At 46.7% G+C, this 24,975-nt stretch overlaps 1 protein-coding gene across 3 annotated transcripts in view; it reads right to left on the bottom strand.

The window, feature by feature from the left end:
• Nucleotides 1–24,265, bottom strand: part of LOC118091813 (amphiphysin) — an 88,014-nt gene extending 63,749 nt beyond the window's left edge. For 2 of the 3 annotated variants that reach the window (XM_035129246.3, XM_088654140.1), the window contains exon 1: nt 23,898–24,071. In XM_035129246.3, coding sequence (XP_034985137.3) covers nt 23,898–23,969 — 72 coding nt within the window. In that variant the 5' untranslated portion in view covers nt 23,970–24,071. Of the gene's footprint in view, nt 1–23,897 lie in introns of all 3 variants that reach the window. The other variant, XM_088654139.1, reaches the window with a different exon arrangement.
• Nucleotides 24,266–24,975: the final 710 nt, after the last annotated feature.

Here is a 24,975-nt window from a genome sequence, read left to right as displayed (position 1 = left end):
AGCTGCCATGCCCACATGCCTCTTTCTCCAGCTTGGGTTCGCAGCGGCTGTGGCCCAAGCTGCCCGAGCCCAAAAACCCCCAGACATTTCCTTTAAAATGCAAAAATCTGCCTGGATTGGAATGCAGCCCCCCAAAACATTGACAGATGAATAAAGAGAGAAAATATATATTAAAAAACCAAACTGTACTCGGCAGATGAAAGGACACATGGCTGTTTAACACGAGGTGAATCAATCAACCAGGGACTGAGGACTTTTGAGAGTTTAAGATCAGAATGTGGAAAATATGAGAACAGGAAGAATCATAGAGTTGGAAGAGACCACAAGGGCCATCCAGTCCAACCCCCTGCCAAGCAGGAAACACCATCAAAGCATTCCTGACATATGACTGTCAAGCCTCTGCTTAAAGACCTCCAAAGAAGGAGACTCCACCACACTCCTTGGCAGCAAATTCCACTGCCGAACAGCTCTTACTGTCAGGAAGTTATTCCTAATGTTTAGGTGGAATCTTCTTTCTTGTAGCTTGAATCCATTGCTCCGTGTCCGCTTCTCTGGAGCAGCAGAAAACAACCTTTCTCCCTCCTCTATATGACATCCTTTTATATATTTGAACATGGCTATCATATCACCCCTTAACCTTCTCTTCTCCAGGATAAACATACCCAGCTCCCTAAGCCGTTCCTCATAAGGCATCGTTTCCAGGCCTTTGACCATTTTGGTTGCCCTCCTCTGGACACGTTCCAGCTTGTCAGTATCCTTCTTGAACTGTGGTGCCCAGAACTGGACATAATAATAATAATAATAATTTATTATTTATACCCCGCCCATCTGGCCAGGTCCCCCCAGCTAGCCATAAGGCTCTGTGTAGGAAATACTATCTAAGTTGTATTGTGGTTTTAGTTGTTTCTCTTGCTTGCTGAGGTATTTTAATGGTTTTATTGTTGTGTATTCTATAACTTTATTCATTTAGAATCATAGAATCATAGAGTTGGAAGAGACCACAAGGGCCATCCAGTCCAACCCCCTGCCAAGCAGGAAACACCATCAAAGCATTCCTGACATACGCCTGTCAAGCCTCTGCTTAAAGACCTCCAAAGAAGGAGACTCCACCACACTCCTTGGTAGCAAATTCCACTGCTGAACAGCTCTTACTGTCAGGAAGTTATTCCTAATGTTTAGGTGGAATCTTCTTTCTTGTAGTTTGAATCCATTGCTCCGTGTCCGCTTCTCTGGAGCAGCAGAAAACAATCTTTCTCTCTCCTCCATATGACATCCTTTCATATATTTGAACATGGCTATCATATCACCCCTTAACCTTCTCTTCTCCAGGCTAAACATACCCAGCTCCCTAAGCCGTTCCTCATAAGGCATCGTTTCCAGGCCTTTGACCATTTTGGTTGCCCTCTTCTGGACACGTTCCAGCTTGTCAGTATCCTTCTTGAACTGTGGTGCCCAGAACTGGACACAGTAATCCAGGTGAGGTCTGACCAGAGCAGAATACAGTGGTACTATTACTTCCCTCGATCTAGATGCGATACTCCTATTGATGCAGCCCAGAATTGCATTGGCTTTTTTAGCTGCTGCATCACACTGTTGACTCATGTCAAGTTTGTGGTCTACCAAGACTCCTAGATCCTTTTCACATGTACTGCTCTCAAGCCAGGTGTCACCCATCCTGTATTTGTGCCTTTCATTTTTTTTGCCCAAGTGTAGTACCTTACATTTCTCCTTGCAGAAATATATAATTGTGGGAGATGATTCTTTAGAGGTCCAGAAAATGGGAAGCCTGTTGGAAATTTAATAGTTAATAATTTGGATTGTAATTTGGCCTTCTTTTTCTTGAATTGGATTATGATTTGATTTGTTATCGATTGGATGGTTTTAATGGAAAATTAATAAAAGTTATTTAACTACAAAAAAGGAATGTTGCCCCGCAACCCCAAAAAAGAGGACATGTACAGGTTTTCCCGGACGTATGGCAACCCTGTCTTCCACAGCATCACTGCGCAAAAGGCCACGATTTTGTAATAAATATCTAATTTACTAAGAAGAGCACAAGGCAGCCGTTGATGCAGAAGGTGTCAGTTGCCTAAGGAGTCCTTTTTCAAGAGCTGGAAAGTGAGGAGCAGCCAGTCTTCAGTCCCAGGGGTTAGAGGAGCAGGCTGAAACACCTTCAGTTGCCAGCGCCATGTCCAGGTTTTGGAGGGTCCTTGGGCAAAGCACCCTTCACAGCTCCCCCTCTTGCAACAAATCATGTTCCTCACTGCCATTTTTCTCCTCTTCATCATTGTCTGGTGAGCCAGTAGTACCAAAGAGCCAATGAGGAAGCAGACAGCAACATCCACTACCCCCCCCCCGGTCTACTGCTCTGTCTGGGCTAGAAGAGAAAGGTCTGGGAACAAGCAGGTTGCAAATGGTACAGGAAGAGCATGACCAAGGGGCTCCCTGCTGCATAGCTGCCAAGTTCCGGCCTGAGAAATAAGGGACTGGACCGGAAGTAGCAGACCGGAAGTAGCGCTGCCGCCATTTTGGAACTGGGCAAAGCAGCATCAAAAGTCGCTTCTGAGCATGCTCCGCCCAGTTCCAAAATGGCCGCCGCGCCAGAATAAACCAGGAAAAAACAAAAAAAAAACCGGTTTTTTGGCTGGGAACAGCTGGAAAAACGGGGGGTTCCCGGGGAATACGGGAAACTTGGCAGCTATGCCCTGCTGAGAAGTGGGCCCTTAGCATATGCCCATTTGTGCCAGCCCTTAGTGCCAACCTTGGCAAGAGCTCTTTCTTCTGGCATGATGATTTCCAAATGCTCCCCACATATGTCAATAATATCCAATTTCCTCTATAGCCAAACTTTGGTAAGCTGCTTCCTCTTTGGCAGCCAATTCTATTAACTAAAAAGTGCATGTTCTCTAGTTGGCAGTGAACTGAAGCTGAGCTCTTAACTGGTGTGAGACCTCCCAGTTAGCTACTGGTACTGCTCTCCCAATTCGTATCCCTTGGGATCTACCCTAAATCTAACAAAAAAAATCCAAACCACTCCCAGTACAGTGGTGCCTCGCTAGACGAATTTAATTCGTTCCACGGGTCTTTTCTTATAACGAAAAATTTGTCTAGCGAATCCCATAGGAATGCATTGAATTTTTTTGGAATTTTTTTTTGCCCATAGGAACGCATTAATTGAATTTCAATTATGAATTTCAACTATGGGAAACCGCGATTCGCTAGACGAATTTTTCGTAAAACGAATTCGTCTAGCGAGGCAACCTCCACTAGAAAAAAACCTTTCGTTAAGCGGAAATTTCGTTAAGCAGGGCATTCGTTAAGCGAGGCACCACTGTACCTTCTTTCCTTCAACTTCCAGAAATATTCACAACATAAAAAGCCAGCTATTTTTTTTTTTACTGGATACTGACTTGCATGACAAATAATACCTGCTGGAATTTCCTCTTTGACACAACTCTTAAGGGGGCAGTTGCAGGTGCAGCATTCATATTCCCAGCACCTTCAAACTGAAGACCAGAGATCTAGAGTACTGCTGTGTTTTAAAAATCACAAGCTTGCTGAAACAGAACTAGAAGATAATTTCCCATAGGCATTCCAGGGCAGTGACATTACTTCTGGTAGTACAATTCGCTTATTTGGATTGATGCTGGTTGACTGCTTTCTAGAGTGTCTTCCTCCCTAGAGGAGAACAAACGGCCTTCTAGTGCTGGCTCCACAGAAGTATGAAAAGGGAACAGCTCAGGCCCTTATCCTCAATTTGATTGTTTCATTTCCTCTTTGCGATATATTAAAAAAGACAAAAAGAAAATCAGACTAAAGGTGGTTTAAGAAAAGCACCCCAAATATCATAAACCACAGGAAATGGTGCCAGTATTTAATGCTCCAAGAAGCAGAGAACATCATTTTTTGAGGAAGGTTTTGGAACAAAGAACTCGGAAAGAAAGTCAGCTGCAAGCAAGAACTGGAATGTTTCAAAGACCATTAATTGGAGTAGATAATTCAAGCTGATTGTTGCTATATATACACTACTATCATGCACAAATAGCTGTGTTAAGATGTTTGCTCCTTAGCTGGCCTCCTGATTAAAAGAAAATATAGCTAAAATATTTTAGTCCACTTTCCAGAAGAGTACGATGTTGGGTGACGTAGGTCATCTTGTCTGGTCCAACCTGATCTTTCTGGATTAGACAGCCCATCTGAGTACATTAATCCACTGTAAATCAAATATGTGCCTTAAAAATATGGCAGTGCAGTTTTAAATGCAGAGTTTTTTCCTTTCCTTCACCTTTTTTGCAGCAATGATCTCCTATTACATAAGACCTTACATAAAGACTGGCCAGTGAAGACATTGCAGGGGAGTGAGAGATTGGGTGAGTAGGGTTGCCACATTTCAAAAAGGAAAATTCCTAGCACCCGCAATGTTGTTGAGCTTTCTTTTTTGGAAACCTACCCCCAAAAGAGTACTTTTAAGCTTTTTGAGCTGTTTCCGCTGCTTCTCCCGTTGTCTTGTCGTACATCCCTGACATTTTGCCAATTCTGCAAAATTCCCCCCCAATGCCATTTTTACACCCAGGACATGTCAAGGAATTTTCCTGACGTATGGCAAGCCTGGGGTAAGTGATGATGCTCCATGCTCCAATGGCTGCAGTTGCTATCATTGCCCTCCATTGGCTTGGAGGACGAGGCCATGCTGCTTCTGTGTCGAGGTGCTCCACAAGTAAACAAGCGCTTGGACTGGAGACACACCTATAGGAGGATGGTTATGGACCTTTGCTGAAGGGAACCAGCTACGGCAAAAGCATCCTAATCAGCGTCTCAAACAGAGACTACAATTCAGAATACAAGTTGTGTTATAAATGTTCAGAACTTGCTTTCTCTTCTTCCCTAGCTTACACATTGCAGTCTCAAGAAAGAACCTACAGTGAGGGGGTATTTGACCCCCTGCTAAATTTGCCCATTTGCCCTCTGACAAAGAAATGACCAGTCCATAATTTCAATGGTAGGTTTATTGTAGCTGAGAGAGGCAGAATAACAACAGGGAAAAACACCAGAAACCCAGAAGACAAAAGTCAGAGATGAATGTGCATTATAATGAGTGAAATAAGTATAGATGTCAGGCTACCTGGTATCTTCATTGTATGTAAGGAGCTGAGATTGGAAGCACCTGCTGTAAGGGAGAGGTCTTACCTGTAACCCCAGCTCATTACCGTACCTGTACAAAAGACACCTGTCGACAGAAGCGATCAATCCAGCAGATTCCAAAGTAGCCACCATGACCAAGACCAAAGAGCTGTCCAAGGATGTCAGGGACAAGATTGTAGACCTGCACAAGGCTGGACTGGGCTTCAAGACTATTGCCAAGCAGCTTGGTGAGAAGGTGACAACAGTTGGTGCAATAATTCACAAATGGAAGAAACACAAAATAACTGTCAACCTCCCTCGGTCTGGGGCTCCATCTCATCTTGTGGAGTTGCAATGATCAGGAGAACAGTGATGAAGCAGCCCAGAACTACACAGGGAGAACTTGTCAATGATCTCAGGGCAGCTGGGACCATAGTCACCATGAAAACAGTTGGTAACACACTACACCATGAAGGACTGAGATCTTGCAGAGCCCGCAAGTCCCCTTGCTCAAGACAGCACATGTACAGGCCTGTCTGCAGTTTGCCAATGCACAGTTTGCCAATGACCCAGAGGAGAACTGGGTGAAAGTGTTGTGGTCAGATGAGACCAAAATCGAGCTCTTTGGCATCAACGCAACTCCTTCCCTCAGCCAGGGCATTGAAAATGGGTCGAGGATGGGTATTCCAGCATGACAATGACCCAAAACACATGGCCAAGGCAACAAAGGAGTGGCTCAAGAAGAAGCACATTAAGGTCCTGGAGTGCTAAAAATCTAGCTAAAAATCAAAAATCTGTGGAGGGAGCTGAAGGTTCGAGTAGCTACACATCAGCCTCGAAGACTTGGAGAGGATCTGCAAGGAGGAGTGGGACAAAATACCTCCTGAGATGTGTGCAGAGGGCAAACAGGCAAATTTAGCAGGGGATCAAATACGTTTCCCCCCTCACTGTATCACAACAGCCTGGTGGGTCATAGTCTCTTGTCACCAGCCATGCCCAGCCCAGATGACTACTTTGAGTGGAGCAATAGTGGTGAGGAAGATGATGTTTTTCCTGGTAAATGTACAGTCTGCTAAGAAGCAGCCTCCCTCCCTCTCCTTCTGCTCTGGGTTTAGCAAAGGCAGAGAATCATTCCTTCAGACAGCAAAGATGCTTGAGAGAATAACTTCCTAGGGGTAAACAGGGGTGCTTAATATACAGCCCTTCAGATATTATTAGACTCCAATTCCAGCAGCCCCAACCAACAAAATCAATAACAATCTTTATTACGGTCCATAGACCCATCAATTCGTTACCAAGCGATACACAGCTGAGACACCCCGCCCTCAAACCACTCAGACATCTTACTCAAATTCGGAATAGGAAACATTAGTTCTTGTGACCACCGATAAAAACTTTGCCACTGCTAGTGTTCTGGCATTTGACCGGTCTTCCAATAGGAACCTGATATAGAAATCCTCTGATTTTCCTGGGAGCAAGGCTAGCAGGGGTGAAATCACTTCAGCCGTGGCTTGCTCAAACTTCCCACAGTGCAGCACAATGTGTTTTATGGAATCTACATCATGGGTGCACGAGCACAGTCTTTCCTGGTAGGGTACTCCTCTCATCCTGCCCTCCAGCACTGCAGAGGGGAAAACATTCTGTCTTGCTTTTGTGAACAGCCTTCGGTAGTTTGGCACTGTCAAGTTTTGAATATAGGCTGCTGGCTTAAAGACATGCCCATATTGTACTCCTACTGCCAATGGACTGCAGATCGCAAGTGATTGATGTCGTAGATCACTGTGTGAATTATCCCAAAGTCTTTGCTTTAAGGTCTTTAGGGCACCTTCATATCCCAGGCAATAGAGTTGGGTGGGTGACAGACCTAAAGCAGTGGCTTTTCTCGCCATGGTTTTCTGCCATTGGCTGATGTATTCCTCATTGTTCAGGTATTTATACAGTCCCTCCCCAAGTTCAAATACTACAATCTTGAGCCAATGTTTTAGTGCAGCCCACCATGCCTTTGTTGAAATTGGGCATTCACCCGTTTCTAGCAGGAGTATGGAATTTCGCACACAATTGGGCACCTGAAGCAAGGATCGAATAAATTGTGCTTGGAAGCCATCTAGCTTAGGCAGGTCCCCATTCTGCCAGACATTTGCTGCGTACAGGATTTGGGGGACAGTTTTTGCATTGAATACTTTTAGAGCTGCTGGTACATACTTGCCGCCCTTTGTATGGAAGAATCGGAGTATGGCCAACAAAATCAATGGCCAGAGGTGTGTTGAGTTGTAGCCCAACTACATCTGAAGGACCACGGATTAGCCAGTCCTGCCTAGAGGATGCACTAACCAAGAGGCAAAAGTGCCATTATTTTTCGGAGTAGCCAAACGCCCAACACAGGCAAGTTATGTGTGGAGGGGCTGCTTGCGTACAACTTGCAGAGTAATGAGCTCAGCAAATTTCCAGTCAATGAGGACCAGACTACAGAGTGCCAGAGACAGAAGGCAGATTTTGCCAACGAAGCAACATTGCCCCTTCTTCAACCCTCAAAGCTGTCCCAGCAGAGTCCCAGCAGCGTCCCAGCAGGATATCTTTCCCTGACTGGGATGGGATTGGGACTACCTGTCCCAAAATCCCCAGTGGAAAAAAGAAAACTATTGCATCATTCCTGCATGGGTGCAGGGAGGCCCTTTGATAATATTCTCCCTGGTGGGAATAATGCAAATAGCAAAGTTTTCTGTCCAGTGATTCTGGAACTGGTAGTCTCAGCCTCATCCCTGATGCAGAAAGACACTCAATTGGGATTCTGGGAGTAGTTGCTGCAGCTTGTCTCTCTTTCATGCCCCACAGGACAGCTACTTGATCTTGGTGGGGTCATGCTGATGTTTCTAGGACTCAGAGGAAGAAAATGTCTGCCAAGGTATGTATGAAAGAGGGAGAGATTTGTCCCACAAAAGAGAGTAAACAAGCAAGCACAGTAAAGACATCTGTTCCCTATGAAGAAGAATGTAGGACCAAATCTCTTCACCAGGCATCATCCAGACAACTAAGGAGCTACTGTATCTAACTTAAGTAACAGCCAGCAAAGTTGAGATGGTAAATATCCAAAGGAAGACACAAAGAGCTATTCAGGAAGTGAACCAAAATAAGAGGACCAAGAATGTCTAATAAGAGACTAGGGTCAACCCGTCAACATCCAAAAGAGAGGGCAAAGCAACTGTGTCTGGACTGGAGAACGGTCAAGTGTTTTCCAGATGACAAACACCAGCTCAGAGTAAAGGGTCCTTGATAACTTTTGAATTCCAGTAACGTCATGATTTGCATAGGAGATGCCAGGCCATAGCTGATAAGTATGTTCTTAGTAATCCTTCATATGCAAATCCTCAAGTGCCCCCTCAAAACATATCGATACAATAATATGGGCTTCACCCACTTTTAATTTTCCTTCTCCTTTCCCAAGTTCTTGCACATAGAACCATCATACTTTCTAATTGAACCTCTGTGTCCATAAAGACTAGGCTTTGTTCCCTCAAATGAACATCAGGCTTTCCTGGCTACTGACAACAATAAAAAGCCAGTTGTTCAAAGTGGGTTTGTAAGAAGTGCCTGCGGTCCTGTATGGTGCGCTCTGATTTATAGCAGCTGGAGGAAAACACCCTCTGGCTAAAAAGATCCTCTGTGACCTTTGCTTTTCCCATTAATTAAGGAATGACAACGGCTCACGCTGCACATTTTGCTCATCAGCAGACGTACATTTTGCTGATGCCACAAGGTACTCAAAACGGACGGCCTCTGTGCCAAAATAGCTGTCCCTTCACTGCAAAACCGTTGAGGGGAAATGCCTATGGCCAGGCTTTCTGCTAAAATATTTACAAGGACTGCATGCAGATCCACTCGCCTCATCCCGCGGCTCGCTCTTCCCCAACCAGACACCCACGCACACATCCACAGGACTTAATGCATCCGTTTCAGGCTGTCTGTTGCTGCTGCTGCATTTAATCTCGCTCACTCGCCCCTCCCCCCATTTGCTGCCTGCAGTACGCCTGGTGTTCGGCTGCTCCTTTGATTTCTTCTCTTTTCAGCAAAGGGAGGACTTTAGCAAAGCATTCAATGTATAAACTACGCCTCAAAGTTCAAATGACGTTTTGTCATTAAATTGACACCTTGTGTGATCTCAATGTGCAAAACATGGAGAGAGACCCCAAATTAGCGTTAGGTCACATGCTTTGCTTACAAGAAGCCCCTGGCTCAGTGTGGCATCACCAGTTAAAAATATCCAGGAGATGGAAGCAATCTCTACGCGAGGCCCTAGAAAGTTATGTCAGAATAGACGATACTGGGTTTGATCTGGTATAAGACAGCTTTCTAAGTTCCCTATTAGAGCAGAAGATTGTGCACATATCATATCTGAAGCTTAAATATCGAATAATTATATTGGATGTTGAAAAACCATTTCATAACTTTCTGTCACACTCACGTGTGACCAAGAAACAGAACCCAGGATGGGTCTCACAAAGAACTCAGTGAAGTCCTAATTGGTGCCCTCCTTTACTTTCCCCCAACCCTTGGGTTGGTGGTGGTAACAGTGGAGCATCCCTAGAGAGGAGAGGGATGGCAATGACCATTTGGGGCAAAGTCAACCAGATTCCCTCTTTCTGAATACAATAGTCAAGTGGCGTTAGAACCAAGCAAGGATATAGCTTACGGGTGGATTAGAGACTTACAATAACCCAGTGCTCAGAGTGATCTTGAAGAAAAAGCATAACAGGGTATAAACTGGGGAGGAAACACCCCAAATAATACTCATTTTAGTTATCCAAGGACCTTACATTTTCTGTGTGCAGGCGAACATTGGTATCTCCCACCAGAGAGCACAAGGCCTCCCCGTCATGGCATTCAACAAAGTGGGTTCCAAAAAGCCTCGCCCAATCTTTATCTATAATGGTTTTCTGCTACAAGAAAACCATTCTGTACAACCATTCTATATTATACACAATGAAAAACTGTAAGTTTGGAAACAATAATCTCCAGCACATACGCCATTAACATCTCACTAGGCCAGACGACTGTTTAGCCATCTGACTGCCATGCTAAATTGCACCAGCCCAAAGGGCGGAAACTTTGATCCTTGTGGCACTCTCAAGTTTTATCCCCCTTTGCTATGAAGTATTCATCTGGGAAAGATGTAAAAGCGTTGACATTTTATTAATCACATTTTACAGTACCCTTATCAACTTCATTCATAATACTAACTCTGATCACAAACCATTTCCATTTCCTTCAGTACAGAAACATCTCTGCTAAGGAATATTTCCAAAATACTTGGACAGTTACATCAGGGGTTGCTAGACTTTTTGGACCAGCAAGCACATTTTGAATTTTGAGAAAGTGCTGCGAGGGCATGGCGTAATAGAAAATTAAAGCGAGTGCAATCATTTCTGCTTTCCCCCAGCCCCAGCTCCCCAGGACAACCTCAGGTTGGGAGGTCAGCTACGTAGAAGAAAAGGGGTTTGCATGGCCCAGCTTTTGGTGCAGCAGTGGGAAGCAGAAAATGGCAAAAGGGTGCACCCTCTTGGAAATACACCTGAAAGTCATTCAGAAATATGGGTACCAATAGTCCAATCCAACACTGTCAACAGTGATTGGCAGCTGCTGTCTAATAGATAGAAGCTTCCCCCAGTCCCAAAAGCCAACATTGATTTACTCCTGCCAAATACCAGTCCTGTCCCCATTGGCCTCATTTTGGGGACCAAAGTCAACTAATGAAAGTTGTTGGCACTGTGCAGCACATAATGTTTATAAGCTATGTTGAAGGGTTTTTTTGCTACACACATGTAAAGGGGCCCCGACCATCAGGTCCAGTCGTGTCCGACTCTGGGGTTGCGGCGCTCATCTCGCTCTATAGGCTGAGGAAGCCGGCGTTTGTCCGCAGACAGCTTCCGGCCAGCATGACAAAGCTGCTTCTGGCGAACCAGAGCAGCGCACGGAAACGCTGTTTACCTTCCCCCCTATTTATCTACTTGCACTCTGATGTGCTTTCGAACTGCTAGGTGGGCAGGAGCTGGGACTGAGCAATGGGAGCTCACCCCATTGCAGGGATTCGAACCGCTGACCTTCTGATCAGCAAGCCCTAGACTCTGTGGTTTAACCCACAGTGCCACCTGGGTTTGCTACACATATTCATATGCAAAAGCAGTACCAACTTTAGCACAGGTTGAGTCACTGCACCCTACAGTGCTATAAGTCACAGGCTCACAGTTGATGCTGATACAGAAAAGAAAGCTTCATTACAGCTTAGTAGCTGCTGAATCATTGCTCACCGGGGCCAGACAGTCTGAGCATATTACAATGATCCTGGCCCAACTACACAGGCTGCCAATTAGCTTCCAGGCCAAGCTCAAAGTGCTGGGTTTGACATATAAAGCCTTTAACAGCTCAGGGCTACAATACCTCAAGGACAGCCTCTGCCCATACAAACCACCTTAGACTTTGTGTTCATCACCTGAGGCACTTCTTCATTTGCCTTCTCCGTGTGAGGTCTGGAGGGTGGCAACATGAGAATGGGCCTTATCCTTTTTTTAAAAAAATATTTTTATTAATTTTCCAATTAAAACCAATTATATCACATTTCAATATTTCAAATTATACACATATATATATCAATCAAACCGAATGTTATGCCAAATCATCTAAATAATTTATTTTTGGGTTCCCATGCTTCAAGAAATTGGGAATTCCTCGCAACTGTCCACTGCCGTCTTATTTCTAAAGTTCAAATCGTCCTCCAAGCTCATAATATTCCAAATCTTCCCCTTACAGTCACCTAGATGTTTTCCACTTTCATCCGATTGTTCCAGCTGCTGAGATAAATGTCAAACGAAGTTTCACAGATGTTCTTTCTCCTGTGTGAGTTAATCAGTCCAGCCTCCCCATAAATCTTCTTAGTGGAGCTCCCTGTTGCGACGGAGTAGCAGCGCCATCTTAAAAGGCTCAAATCACTTTCATTTTCTCTCATAACCATGAAGATTTACGATTTATTTATCTTTATAGAATTTACAGCTTTTTCAGGCAGGAGACCCAAACATCCAACCATGAACTCTTGGTAAATTAATGGATCTCCTTGCCCTATAGCTGAACTTAGCTTCAGGTCGCTGCTCCAATTTAAAGTGCGTCACAGCTCATAAATCCTCCGAACGCGTCCAGAACTCCTTCCGTCTGACTAGGGGGGGGCTTTTCTCATCGGCAACTTCACATCTTTAAGAAATATGCTCAGTAACAACAGCTATAGAGTTCAACTCACACAGTCTTTTGCTTCTCTTTCACTCCAAACAAGCCAGGACATCGCGTCCGGGAAGATACGAGGCAACAATATGAAGAAAAAATAAAAACTTGCTTCCCTTATCGCTCCGTCCCCATCAATCCTTCTTCCAGATGCCGTACATTCTTTGACTCCTCTCGCTCAGCAGCATAAAATTCTCAGCAGTAAACAGCGCTTCTTCCCCTCCTTCTGAAGTATGTCCATAGATTTAAGCCTAATTATCTTCTTTAACCATGGAAATCCCCGCCATGCAGATTAGCGTCCGGGAGTCCTGGCCGTCGTAAGTGCTCAGCCCAAGCTCCCCCCACTCCAAAAACAGTCGGAGTGGGTCTGGGGGCATCGCGGGCCAGCGGCCCCTCTCCGTAACCCCCGGAGAGGGTAGGGGGTTGCCATTTACTCCCCTAGCAACCGCCAAATTCCTTACGAAGGTCAGAGAGATGGAAAACAGGTCCGCCATTCCTGCAGGCGGAAACCGGAACCTCGAGAATGGGCCTTATCCGTAGTGGCTCCCTGTTTGTGGAGTGCTCTCCCCAGGGAGGTTGACCTGGTGCCTTCATTATATATTTTTAGGCGCCAGGCAAATATGTTCCTCTTCAATCAGACCTTTGACTGGTTAACATCCTATGGCAGGCATAGGCAAACTCAGCCCTCCAGATGTTTTGGGACTACAACTCCTATCATCCCTGACCACTGGTCCTGTTAGCTAGGGATGATGGGAGTTGTAGTCCCAAAACATCTGGAGGGCCGAGTTTGCCTATGCCTGTCCTACAGCCTTTTAAATGTGTCTGGGGGTGTTATTGCTTTGTTGTTTTAGTTTAATTACTTACAGTACTTGTGTTTTATCTTGTATTTTATTCTGTGAAGCACCCTTTGATGAAGGGCAGTATATAAATTTTAATCATCATCATCCCCATCAGTCCTGCAAAGTGAGAAAAACTATTTCCCATTGGCTGTGGTATGGGAAAGGCATTGCCTAGGTTAGAGTCTCATGGACCACATTTGGTCTCAGGGTCTGAGGTTGGTCACCTGCATGCTAAGCCAGATCACAACTTAGTGCAAATGTGTGTGTGTGTGTGTGTGTGTGTGTGTGTGTGTGTGTGTGTGCAGAGGCTCCAGGAAAGGAGAACACATGTCCAACTGTTTGGCTGCTGCGCTATGGCAAGCCATAGCTCAGGTTAGCATGGCATCCAAACCCAGGCTGACGGTTTAGCTCTCCTTGACAAACCGTGAGCTTTACACTATAGGGCAAACCTTAACGAAATCTACACACACATAAAAAAACGCTGCAAAAACACTTTTAAAAAAAAGTTTTTGAAAAATACTTTGAATTTTGCATCACTCACTGTCGCCATCTAGTGCCGCATTTGTATATTGCACTTTACAATGTTTTATTTGCACCTGTGTAGCCAAGTCCCTTGTTTCAGCTCAGTGTTAGTCTAGAGCAGGCATCCCCAAACTTTGGCCCTCCAGATGTTTTGGGCTACAATTCCCATCATCCCTGACCATTGGTCCTGTTAGCTAGGGATCATGGGAGTCGTAGGCCAAAACATCTGGAGGGCCGCAGTTTGGGGATGCCTGGTCTAGAGAGAGCTAAACCATGAGTCCAGATTTAGAAAATGTGTTAAACCAAACTATGGCTTAGCTCAGCATGGTGCAGTAGTAAAACAATCAGGGAGGGGAGAAGCAACCGGGATCTCCTTCAGGGAGGCTGCATGCTCACACATTCACAATAAGCAGTGGTTTGGCATAGTGGGACATGCAAACCAGGCCTCTATGTTGACACTGGAGTGTGATCTATGCTGACACGGAGCTGGATCTGTGCCTCCTCTTACCCAGAAATCTTATTAAGTTGCTTTATGCAAGACACTCTTACACTGCCTCACCTAATCCGCGGCTCATACTCAGGAAAGAGTAAGATGCCCCCATATACACTACCCTGAGATCTTCCTGGTGGAAGTGACAGGATACAAATGTGATAAATACAGGTAAAATAATCATGTAACGCAAGCTAGAGAACACACACTGAAAAATCAGATTGACATACCATAGAATTTTCACTTGGCATCTTATATTGCTTACTAAATATCCAACTGACATACCCAACTGCTTGTGAAACACACTCCTTCATTTTTGTCAAAATTAACATGGTTTTTATATTTGGGAGGCAGGTAATTATAAGAGCCTCTCTTTATACCAAGCACAGAAGGGGTCAGTAATCTCTCCAAGACTCATGTAGTTTAACACAAAAGTAAAGAATCTGCAACTACTGCTTCCCGTGGATAATTGCACAATATCGTTTAAAAAATGAGCATTATGCTCTTTGGGAACGCAACTGGTTACTACTGAAGAAAATGGAAGTTTCTCACAATAATCTTAATGAGCAAATAAAAAGACGTGGTAAACAAGGCTCTATGGGGCTCCAAACATGATTTAGAAGAAATTTTAATCAAGGTAAACACATGGGACTATTCCATATCGTGAGGATGTGGCGGCAGGCCCCCTCAACGTTCTTCAGAAGATGGCGTCACTGTCTCTGTGGCAAGTTCCCCAGACCCCACCTGAACCTTTCCCTATATACTTTACCCTACAAAGTTCCCTCCCACAGTTGCCAATCATCAAGGATACCAAAACTCACAAGTTGCCCTCAACAACACAGCTGGAGGCTGGGGAGGAAAACTCACAAAATATAGACTGACTTCTCACCTTGCTCTCTAATATTGCAGAGCAACTCCTCATGTGAACCATTCTACTGGCCCTGTTCAGTGAAGATACCACCCTGCAACTATAATAGCACAGCCATAGATGGTCCTTTTGGCAGACACTGCAGGTGTGCAGTAAACAGTGGCAGTGAAGGGTGCTCTCGGGAGTCACGTCTGGAGATGGATGAAGGAACAGGGGCCCTCTTCACTTGCTGCAGGTGGCGTGATGAGGATATTGGAATTCTCACCTCATAAACAGCATGCCAACTGAGCTTGATAGCTCTTGTGCTCCTGTTATCCCTTTGCTGCAATGAGTGCCTGGACAGCAAAGAGAGCAAATGGGCCAACTGAAAATTTCAGGCAGGTTTGTTTAGTCGTTTAGTCATGTCCGACTCTTCATGACCCCATGGACCATAGCACGCCAGGCACTCCTGTCTTCCACTGCCTCCCGCAGTTTGGTCAAACTCATGTTCGTAGCTTCGAGAACACTGTCCAACCATCTTGTCCTCTGTCGTCCCCTTCTCCTAGTGCCCTCAATCTTTCCCAACATCAGGGTCTTTTCCAGGGATTCTTCTCTTCTCATGAGGTGGCCAAAGTATTGGAGCCTCAGCTTCAGGATCTGTCCTTCCAGTGAGCACTCAGGGTTGATTTCCTTCAGAATGGATAGGTTTGATCTTCTTGCAGTCCATGGGACACTCAAGAGTCTCCTCCAGCACCAGAATTCAAAAGCATCAATTCTTCGGCGATCAGCCTTCTTTATGGTCAGGCAGGTTAGGAAGACCCATTCCCAGGCAAGTCTCAGTCATCTAGCTGTTGGAGGTGATGGTAACTAATTTAGTTGCCTTCACCTCCAGCCCATGTTTTGATACCGTATGTGTTGTTGTGTTTTACTTTCTGAGCACCATTAGCTGCTTTAGGTACAACTTTATGGAAAAGTGGCTCACAAGTAATAATAAATAACAGAAACGGAGAAACACAAAGCACTCCCCCTTACATAAACTCACAAAACAAGAAGTTAAAGCTGTAATCCTAGACATACTTAGCTGGGATTAAGCCCCACTGAAAACAACCAGGCTTACTATTGAGTAGACATGAACAGAATTGCACTACAAATATCTTAATACCTGCTATCAAAGTCAATTAACTGATATTTAGATGTTGTTCGATCCATGTATGTCCACATATAAATGTGATGTAGAAATTGAGAAATAAAGTGGATAACGAACAGCAGTTCATTACAGTGCCTCATTAAGTAAGTAATGAACATATGGCCTTAATTTCAGACAGATGGCCCCAAGATCTTCAGAGGTGGCTCTTTTCTGCATCCCACTGTTGGGGGCAGCGTTCTCTGCGGTGGCACCCTACTTGTAGAGCACCCGCATAAAAAAGAGTCCTGCTGGATCAGATCAAAGGCCTACCTAGTCTAGAATCCTGCTCTCATCCTGGCCAGCCAGAGGCCTACAGCAGGGGTCAGCAAACTTTTTCAGCAGGGGGCCGGTCCACTGTCCCTCAGACCTTGTGGGGGGCCGGACTATATTTGGGGGTGAGGGAGAACGAATTCCTATGCCCCACAAATAACCCAGAGATGCATTTTAAATAAAAGGACACATTCTACTCATGTAAAAACACGCTGATTCCCAGACCATCTGCCGGCGGATTTAGAAGGCGATTGGGCCAGATCCGGCTTCACAGGCCTTAGTTTGCCTACCCATGGCCTACAGGAAGGAAGCCTGCAAGCAGGACTTGAAGACGACATCATTCTTGCTTCTTGCAGTTCCCGCTGTCAGCGGTAGAACATACCCATCACAGCCTGTCATCACCGACAGTTTGATTTGTCACATATCTATTGAAGCCATCACAGCATCTTCTGTGAGAGAATTCCATAGTTTAACTATGTGATGCATGAAGAAGTACTTTATTTTGCCTGTCCTCAATCTTTCGATATTCAGCTTAATTAAATATCCTAATATCATGAAAAGAGGAAGAACTGTTTCTCTTGTGTCCACTTTCTCTTTTAAATTTTATTTAGTTTTCAAAAGTTTACATACATACCATCCCTAATACTTGACCATCCACACTTTAATTTATCCATTGACACCCCACCCCCACCCCATGATGTTGTTCCCCCCCCTAATGCTGCATATTTTAACATAACATGTACGTCCTGAGTTATTCGGCTTAATGTCTTCCTACTGCTTCTCGTATTTCAAACCCTGCTTGCGTTTTCATGCAACTATCATAGTTCTTTAGGTATTCTACAAAAGGTTTCCAATCCTCAAAGAATGATTCACCATTTTGGTTCTGTTCACCTTCTCAACACCAGACTTTATTTCATACATCTTTATCTTTACTCGCCATTTTTCTGTATTAAAAAGCCCCAAATGTTGCAACCTTTCCTCCTAGCAAGTTGCTCCCTCCCTTTGATAATTTTGGTTGCCCTTTTCTTCATCTTCTTCAACACTATAATATCCTTTATGAGGTGAAGTGAACAGAACTGCACAAAGTATTCCACATGTGGCCACACTGTTATGTATTGGTGTATATCAGGGGTCCCCAGACTTACCCGGCTTTGGGCCGGTGCCCGCTGCGCCAATCGCGCGGCAGGCCGGACGGCAGGGGAGTGTGCGCGCAGCAGGCCAGAGGGTGGGGGAGTGCGTGCCCGTGCGCATGCGCACACACACTTACTGGCGTGGTGGTGCGCTTCCAGGTTGGAAAAATCGGCGAAAATCGTTTGTGCACATGCGTATGGGCCTCCCCTGACCCGGAAGTGCACCGGAAATGACCTCTTCTGGGTCGGGAGAGGCCCATACGCATGCGCACAAACGATTTTCGGCGCCTTTTTCCCGATCTGGAAGTGCGCCGCCGTGCTGTGCGCCGTAAGAGCAGGCGGCGGCAGCGGGGATCATCGCGGGCCGGATTGGGAGGCCAATTTGGCCGCATCTGGCCCGCGGGCCATAGTCTGGGGACCCCTGGTGTATATAGTTTTCAGTCAGGTCCTCGTCAGTTACTTTAGGCGGGAATTTTGAATTGTTGATTGTTACAGTGTTACAGCTGTCTATAAAAGCAGACCGGCTGAGCCATTCTGTTCTGTTCTGCTCTGTTCCAGCTTCCAAATAAAGAGCTTCTTGAAGAAATCACTGTGTCGTCTGAGATGTCTACCCACAACTTAACACACACCATAGATTTGTATACTGGCAATATGGTACTGGCTGTTTTAGCTTCAATACAATTCCTGATGATCCCTAGCCTGGCATTCACCTTCTTCACAGCTGCCACATCCTGAGTCACTGAGCTTTCCCGCTACAACCCCAAGGAGTGTACCTTCTACCTAGGGCCTATTTGGATTCACACAGTATTAATCATTTGCAAGTCTATGGAAATATGAAAGCACACACACACACACCAAATACTGCACTTGGCATTTGACACTTGTGAAACAGCCATAAGGATAAGCTTGAAGCATTGCATTAATGGTGCAAAGGAGGAAGACATTAATAAATGTTCCGAAGAACAAGGGAAACACTTAAAGGACTCTTTGTGCATGATTTTCTTACATACAGTCATACTCGGGTTGTCTTTTCGTCTTGCGAACACAGCAAACCCAGAAGTGTATACTTCCGGGTTTCGAAGCGTTCTGTGCGCTTCGCACATGCGCAGAAGTGTTCTATCGCACTCCGTGCTTGCGCAGAAGCACCGCTCTAGTTGCAGACTTTTCGGGGTGCGAACGGCACCCCGGAACGGATAGTGTCCACAACTAGAGGTACCACTGTATTCTCTTGTGCAACTGTATTCTCTTGTGCAAGGTCGTCTCAAGCCGGTCGGGCGCCCTGGCCCCGTGGCGCGGAGATCGCTCCGGCGCCCCCGCCCTGATGGGTGGGCTTTGCCGCGCAGCGCCCTCCTGCCAGCCCGGCGCCCTGGCGCCCCGCACCACCGGGTCTACCCCTAGAGCCAGGCCTGCTCTTGTGGAGAAAAAGCCAGTGCTTTTTAGGGATGCTCTCAGTTTCCTACTCATATTGAAGTACTGCCCCTCAATGAGGTCAGAATTAGATTCACAAAATGTTTCGCGGTATGCGTACCCCTGCATGCTCACCCCCGCCAGAAATAAAGTGTTGGAAAAAGCTATCCAACAGTGATTTTCTCCCACCCTGGATCTCAATTCATGGCTATATTGTAGTTATTGAAATATTCCGCTGGTTTGTGCAGCAGGCTATTTTTTAAAACCTTTCTTTATTGTTGTGGTTGTTTGGGTTTTATTGTTTTTCATGCTATGTGCCACTTCAAAGACTTCTGCTGATGGAAAAGCCATCTTGTAAATAAATAAACAAAATATAAACTCATAAGACGCACAAAATGTCACAGGTGAAGAATGCATGAGTTGTCTACGTGAGAGGTTTCTGTGTCCTGTGTCGGGCCAACTGCCTATTTGGCAGGAGCTCTTCCGGGATTCAGTCTTGGAGATGCCAGGGATTGAATTTGGGACCTTCTGTGTGCAAAGCAGCCCATTCAGCCGCACGATGAAGCACAGATGATTATTGGGCTTTCAACCATTACTCTGAACCCACAGCCTTGGAGCACTTCAGTCCAAGGATGGGATCAGCTGCCTTGAGGGATTTACTAATAGTCCGGGGGGGGGGGACCTGTGTAACCCACTATTGATGACTCAAAGCGCTCAACTGGGGAAGAACCTCAACTTCTCTGAGGGGTCAATGGGGCTTGGAAAGGATTTCAAAATTTCCAGCTTTTATTTGTTTAGGATCCAGTTCTAGATTTTAGGCACCGGCCAAGCTGGAAGCCAAAGGAAAAGTCCATATTCCCAAGGCCAGGTACAAGGTACCTGGGAATTTTAATTCAGACTTTCAGGAACATAGCAAGCGAACTTATTTCAAGTCAGACCATTGGTCCATCTGCCTCTCCAGGGTCTCAGGCCAAGGTCTTTTTCAGCCCTGTCTGAAGATTTCAGGGATGGAAGCTGGAACCTTGTACAGGTGTTCTCCCACTGAGCCATGGGCCTTCCCCAATTCCCCTGTCTTAGCACACAGGTCTACACATACAGAATGAGGAAGTAGAATAGACTGAATTCAAGCTGCCGGTGTGAGATTACAACTTCTACAATGGAGAGGTGGGGAACTTTCAGCTCACCCTCCAGACCTCCCTCTTTGGGCCCACAAGTCCGTTTCAGCTAAGCCACAGCCACCTGGCCTCCAGCCGACAGACAGATCTTCAACAGCCCCTTTCAAGGCACTGCACAAAATAGTGTTTTGAAAGGGGCTCTGCTGTGGGGCAAAGATGGTCGGGCTGAAGTGGGCACCCGCCCTTCTGTCAAATGTGGCCTGCAAGGGGTGAGGAACCACAGCTGGCCTGCTGGGGTGCAAAGATCCCTCACCCCTGCCCTACATTGTTTAAAAGGCAAAACCCCAGGAAACAGGAAACAAGCAAAGGAGGAGAGGTTCTATATCAGAGGTGGAAAACTGTTACCAGGGCCGGACTAAGACTTTTGAGCACCACAAAATGGTGTCCCACCCCACTCCACCAAGGAAGAAGGGGTGAGTGAAGATTGACATCAGGAACAAGGGTGGGAAGAGACCAGCAGTGCCTCCTATTGGCCAAGAGGCCGTTGTAGAGGCAGCGGAGGGGAGTGTTGCCAAGGAGACGGCAGATCTGACCTCCAAGGAGAGTGCCACAGCTGTCACTGCCACCACAACAGCAGCAGCAGCAGGCAAAGTATTCCTTGGAGGCCAGATCTGCTGTTCCTGTGGATCCTTCTGCCTGAGGTGGTCTTCTCACCTGGCCTCATGGATACGGCAGATCTGACTATTACCATTGTAGTATTGTAGGCTGCAGTCCAGCCATGCAACAGTCAGAGGTTTCTACACAGACACACACATACACACACACACACACACACACACACACACAGCGCAGGGCTGACAAAGGCTGCATGGTCTGAGAAGGGTCCTGAGGGCTGGACAGAGAGGTTTGGACACATTTGGCCCATGGGCTTGAAGATCCCCACCCTGTTCTAGAAGGCTTTCCATTTTCAGGGAGCTAATAAACACAAGAGAGCATTCAAAATGTGACTTCCCAAAATACCATCTCAAGGGCCCAGTTCATTCCACCATCTCTTTCTCTTTCTCTCTTTCTCTGTAGGCCAGGCCGCCAGGCCAAGAAATTCCAAGGAGGGAGAAAACCAAAGCAGCCTGATGACGACTGAGCATGCTCAGTGGCCGTGGCCATGGAATGTTGGCTCTGTTGTGGAGTGGGGAGGACAATGCAGGAGGGTATTCAATAGAGTATCCTGGAAAAGGGCACAACTGGCTGGCCATAACACAGGACAAAAGTACACCACACATCAAGATTTTGTTACAGGTCTCACTTGTCTTCTATATTTAGGTGAGTGTTACTCACTCCTAGAGGGGAAAGGCAACAAATTCAAACTAACACATTTATACATGTGCCATTTATTAAATGGCATTTAAGACAAAACCTACTGTGATATCTTCCCTCTCTGCACTCTTATCCAAGACCCATTTGTTCCACTGAGACTTGCACAGGAAGATATTGCAGGTAGGTTGGCTGATACTCACTCTGCACATGAAACTACATGCAACTAAGTGTTTTGCTCGCCACTTGGCTAGAAGATGGCCTTCTAGATCCAAAATGGAAGCCTAGAACCTTCCATTTTGAGTCAAACTATCTCCTACTTGTCCCTGCCGGCATTTACTTGAACATTAAGAAGGATTTACATTCTAGACCATCAGGAAACAGGACAATACAGACCAGCAGTGCCCAGAGGAATATCTTTCATCAGTTGGAAATGCAGGTGTGTTTCTGAATGTTTAGCTGCTGCTCACCAAAGAGCTGGCAGGAGACTCTTATAAAGTCCAGTGACATGGACATTGGACAAGGTGGCCTTTGGCAATACCCAAAGAGGTGATTTTTAGAGACAGCCTCCTTAGCAATTGATTGCCCCGCTCTCCAAGTGAGCGCGGCAAGGAAGATCACATTAGTTCACGGTGAGCTTGGGCGGTTATTAAAAGAAACACAATCCTCTTACAGTATGGAAAGTGTGCAAGCATGGAGGTGGGGCTGAGGAACAGACAAATCTTTCGGTCTGTGAATAGATCTGCTCTGCAGATGCAATCCTCCTTCTACACTGCAGGCTATCAAGGGGCTTATTCTCCCTTTGGTTTTATCAAGGCCACAAACAGGGAGGTGGTGGGAGGTGGTACAACCAAACACACTGTAGAGGCTCCCCTCAATATGCCCTAAGAATTTTCTTCTCCTAACGAAAAATTTTACGGGGCCTCAGAAAATCCTGCTTGAGGCCCTGAATGTTCTCACAGAGATGGGAAGAGAGTAAAAACCCTCTCAGTAACTGCAAACCGGCTTCACCCAGGCGGTACCTTTATGAAAATGTGCAAGGTGATATTGTCCTCTGCACCAGCCACCATCAGCAGGTCTGTCTCCAGAGAGTGGCCAAGACGGGCATCTGCTTGAGGTCTCAAGAGTGCGGGTCCCACCAGAAGCTCAGAGGCAGTGTGGGGGAATGCCCAGTTCACATGTCCTTCCTTCTGGGGTGTCCACTGAAGGCACTTTGCCCAAGGGACCCCAAATTTCTCAAGCCGGCACCACCTATCAGAGCAGCTTGGCACACATGCATGACGCAAGCACCTGTGCCAAACTAAGGACACTGGCCGATGTATGAAACTCACGACCCTCTCCAGTCATGTCCCAAGCAGATCAGCGCAGCCTCAGCCATTGTGTGGGGTCCCAGCCTGGGTGTCAACAATACATGGTTCATCCACAGTGACAGAACAGCACCGACTGGGCTGAAAATAAGTTGTGCCATTGCATCAGTCCGTCTCAGAGCACTTCATTCAAGAGAATAATGACTAAATGGGACAAGGGATATTGCATAACATCACTGATACTGGCAGCTTGCCAGCGGAGACGCACGCGCGCAGGGGGGGGGGAGGGTTGAATCCACAACCAACATTATTGGGCATTTATTAGCCAAACGCGCATTGGAGAGCCCCATTCAACAATCCACTCGCCAGTTGCGGACGTGCCTCAAAGGGCGCATTTCAAACAGGCCCAAATCCGCAAACGGCACACGAGACTAGCCAGAAAGCCAGACTCTGGGAGCTGCTGCTCGCCTCTCCCAGTGTCACCAGAATACCGCAGCTCTCTCCATCTCTCTTTCCAGAAAGCCCTCGTTTCTTGCCTTGCGGACGATGGCCTCGGATTCCCCTGACCTTCTGCGGGAAGGACGTGCCTTAGTCCCTCCGTTAGCAACCCAGGCAGACATTGAACAGCAGCCAGGAGCTGCTCCAGAGATATATTTTTTCAGCGCACCTTTAAGGCGGCGGCGGGGCGGGGGCCTCAGCTGTACGTGTCTGTGTGTGTGGAATTAAACATCACTGCCCACATGCCAGCGCTCCGCCAGATCGCTGTGTCCAAGATCCATCTATCGAGAAACCTAATAGTGGAACCGGGGGAGGGGGTTTGCCTCTCGTAGGCCATTTGCACAGGAAGCAAAGCAGCTGCGCGCAAAGGCGCGTTCTGAGCCTCTGCTCCAAGCGGGAGCCGCGGGGCGCTTTCCCCTCCCCGGAGGACGTTTCTCTGCACCCCCATAGAAACTGCCGCAAGGACCTTCTCCCCACCCGCCCCCCGTTGCCCCCACAGCCTTCCAGTTATCCCCGCAGCCCCGTGGATGCAGAAGGTCCCCCCCAGGCGTGCAGACACCTGCATCCCCTTCGGTCCTTTCACCGGCTTACCTTTTCCTGCGCTCTGCTGAGTCTCTTCTGGACATTTTTCGCAAAGACGCCGCTTGTCTTCATGTCGGCCATGGTGGCTGGTGGTGCAGGGATCCTGCAGAGGAGGGAAATTACACGGAGCCCAGCTGCAAAGAGAGCGAGGGAGATGAGAGATGGAGGTCGGCTCCAAGAGAGAAAGAGGAGGGACAAAGGGAAGCAGGAGGGAGGTGTCTTAAAGCTGCAGCGGCAGAGGAGCTGGCGCATCAGTGGCCAAGCCGGAGAGAGATTGGGCGGCGAGCGGAAGAGGCGAGGAGGGCTTGTCAAGCGTGTTCACACGTGACGCCCAGGTTGCAATCCCGTGCAGCCCTCCTCGTTAATTCTGAACAGACGTGCGTAGGATGCTGGGGAGTGGGGGGGGGGGCGCTCCAATCCTACGCATATTTTCTCGAAAGTAAATAAGATGCGGGGATTACTTTCGGGTACCCACGACCAGGATTAAGGCTGGTTTGCCAATCTAGTGGGAAACATGTACTGTACTCGCAAAATGAGCAGCAGTTGTCCCTTTATGCTCTCCAGTCCATATTAATCCTGTTAGGTGATGTGTCCGATAATGCTGCTACGTAGCAAAAAGGCTCTGAGTCAATATGGCTTCAATTGTTTATAGGAACAAATTACTGTGCATGCTTATTCACAAAATATATCTATTAAAAGGTGGAAAGCTTGGTTTTTAGATCAGCAATTTATTCGCTGGTCAAATCTAGAGGGATTTAAAGCAATCCATCCTAGCCAACGGATCTCCTGAATTTACTACTTACTGTTCCACATAACCTGGAACCTGTACACCACCTCCCTCAGGCCAATAACGCGAGATGAACGCCGCAACCCCAGAGTCGGTCACGACTGGACCTAATGGTCAGGGGTCCCTTCATCTTTTTATTCCTACAACAGGGATGTGGGTGGCGCTGTGGTCTAAAAAACCACAGAGCCTAGGGCTTGCCGATCAGAAGGTCGGCAGTTCGAATCCCCGCAATGGGGTGAGCTCCCGTTACTCGGTCCCTGCTTCTGCCAACCTAGCAGTTCAAAAGCAGGAAGTGCAAGT

This window comes from Zootoca vivipara, chromosome 11 (assembly GCF_965207765.1).
Source record: "Zootoca vivipara chromosome 11, rZooViv2.hap1.1, whole genome shotgun sequence".
NCBI lineage: Eukaryota > Metazoa > Chordata > Lepidosauria > Squamata > Lacertidae > Zootoca > Zootoca vivipara.
This window is presented reverse-complemented; position numbering and strand designations above follow the sequence as displayed.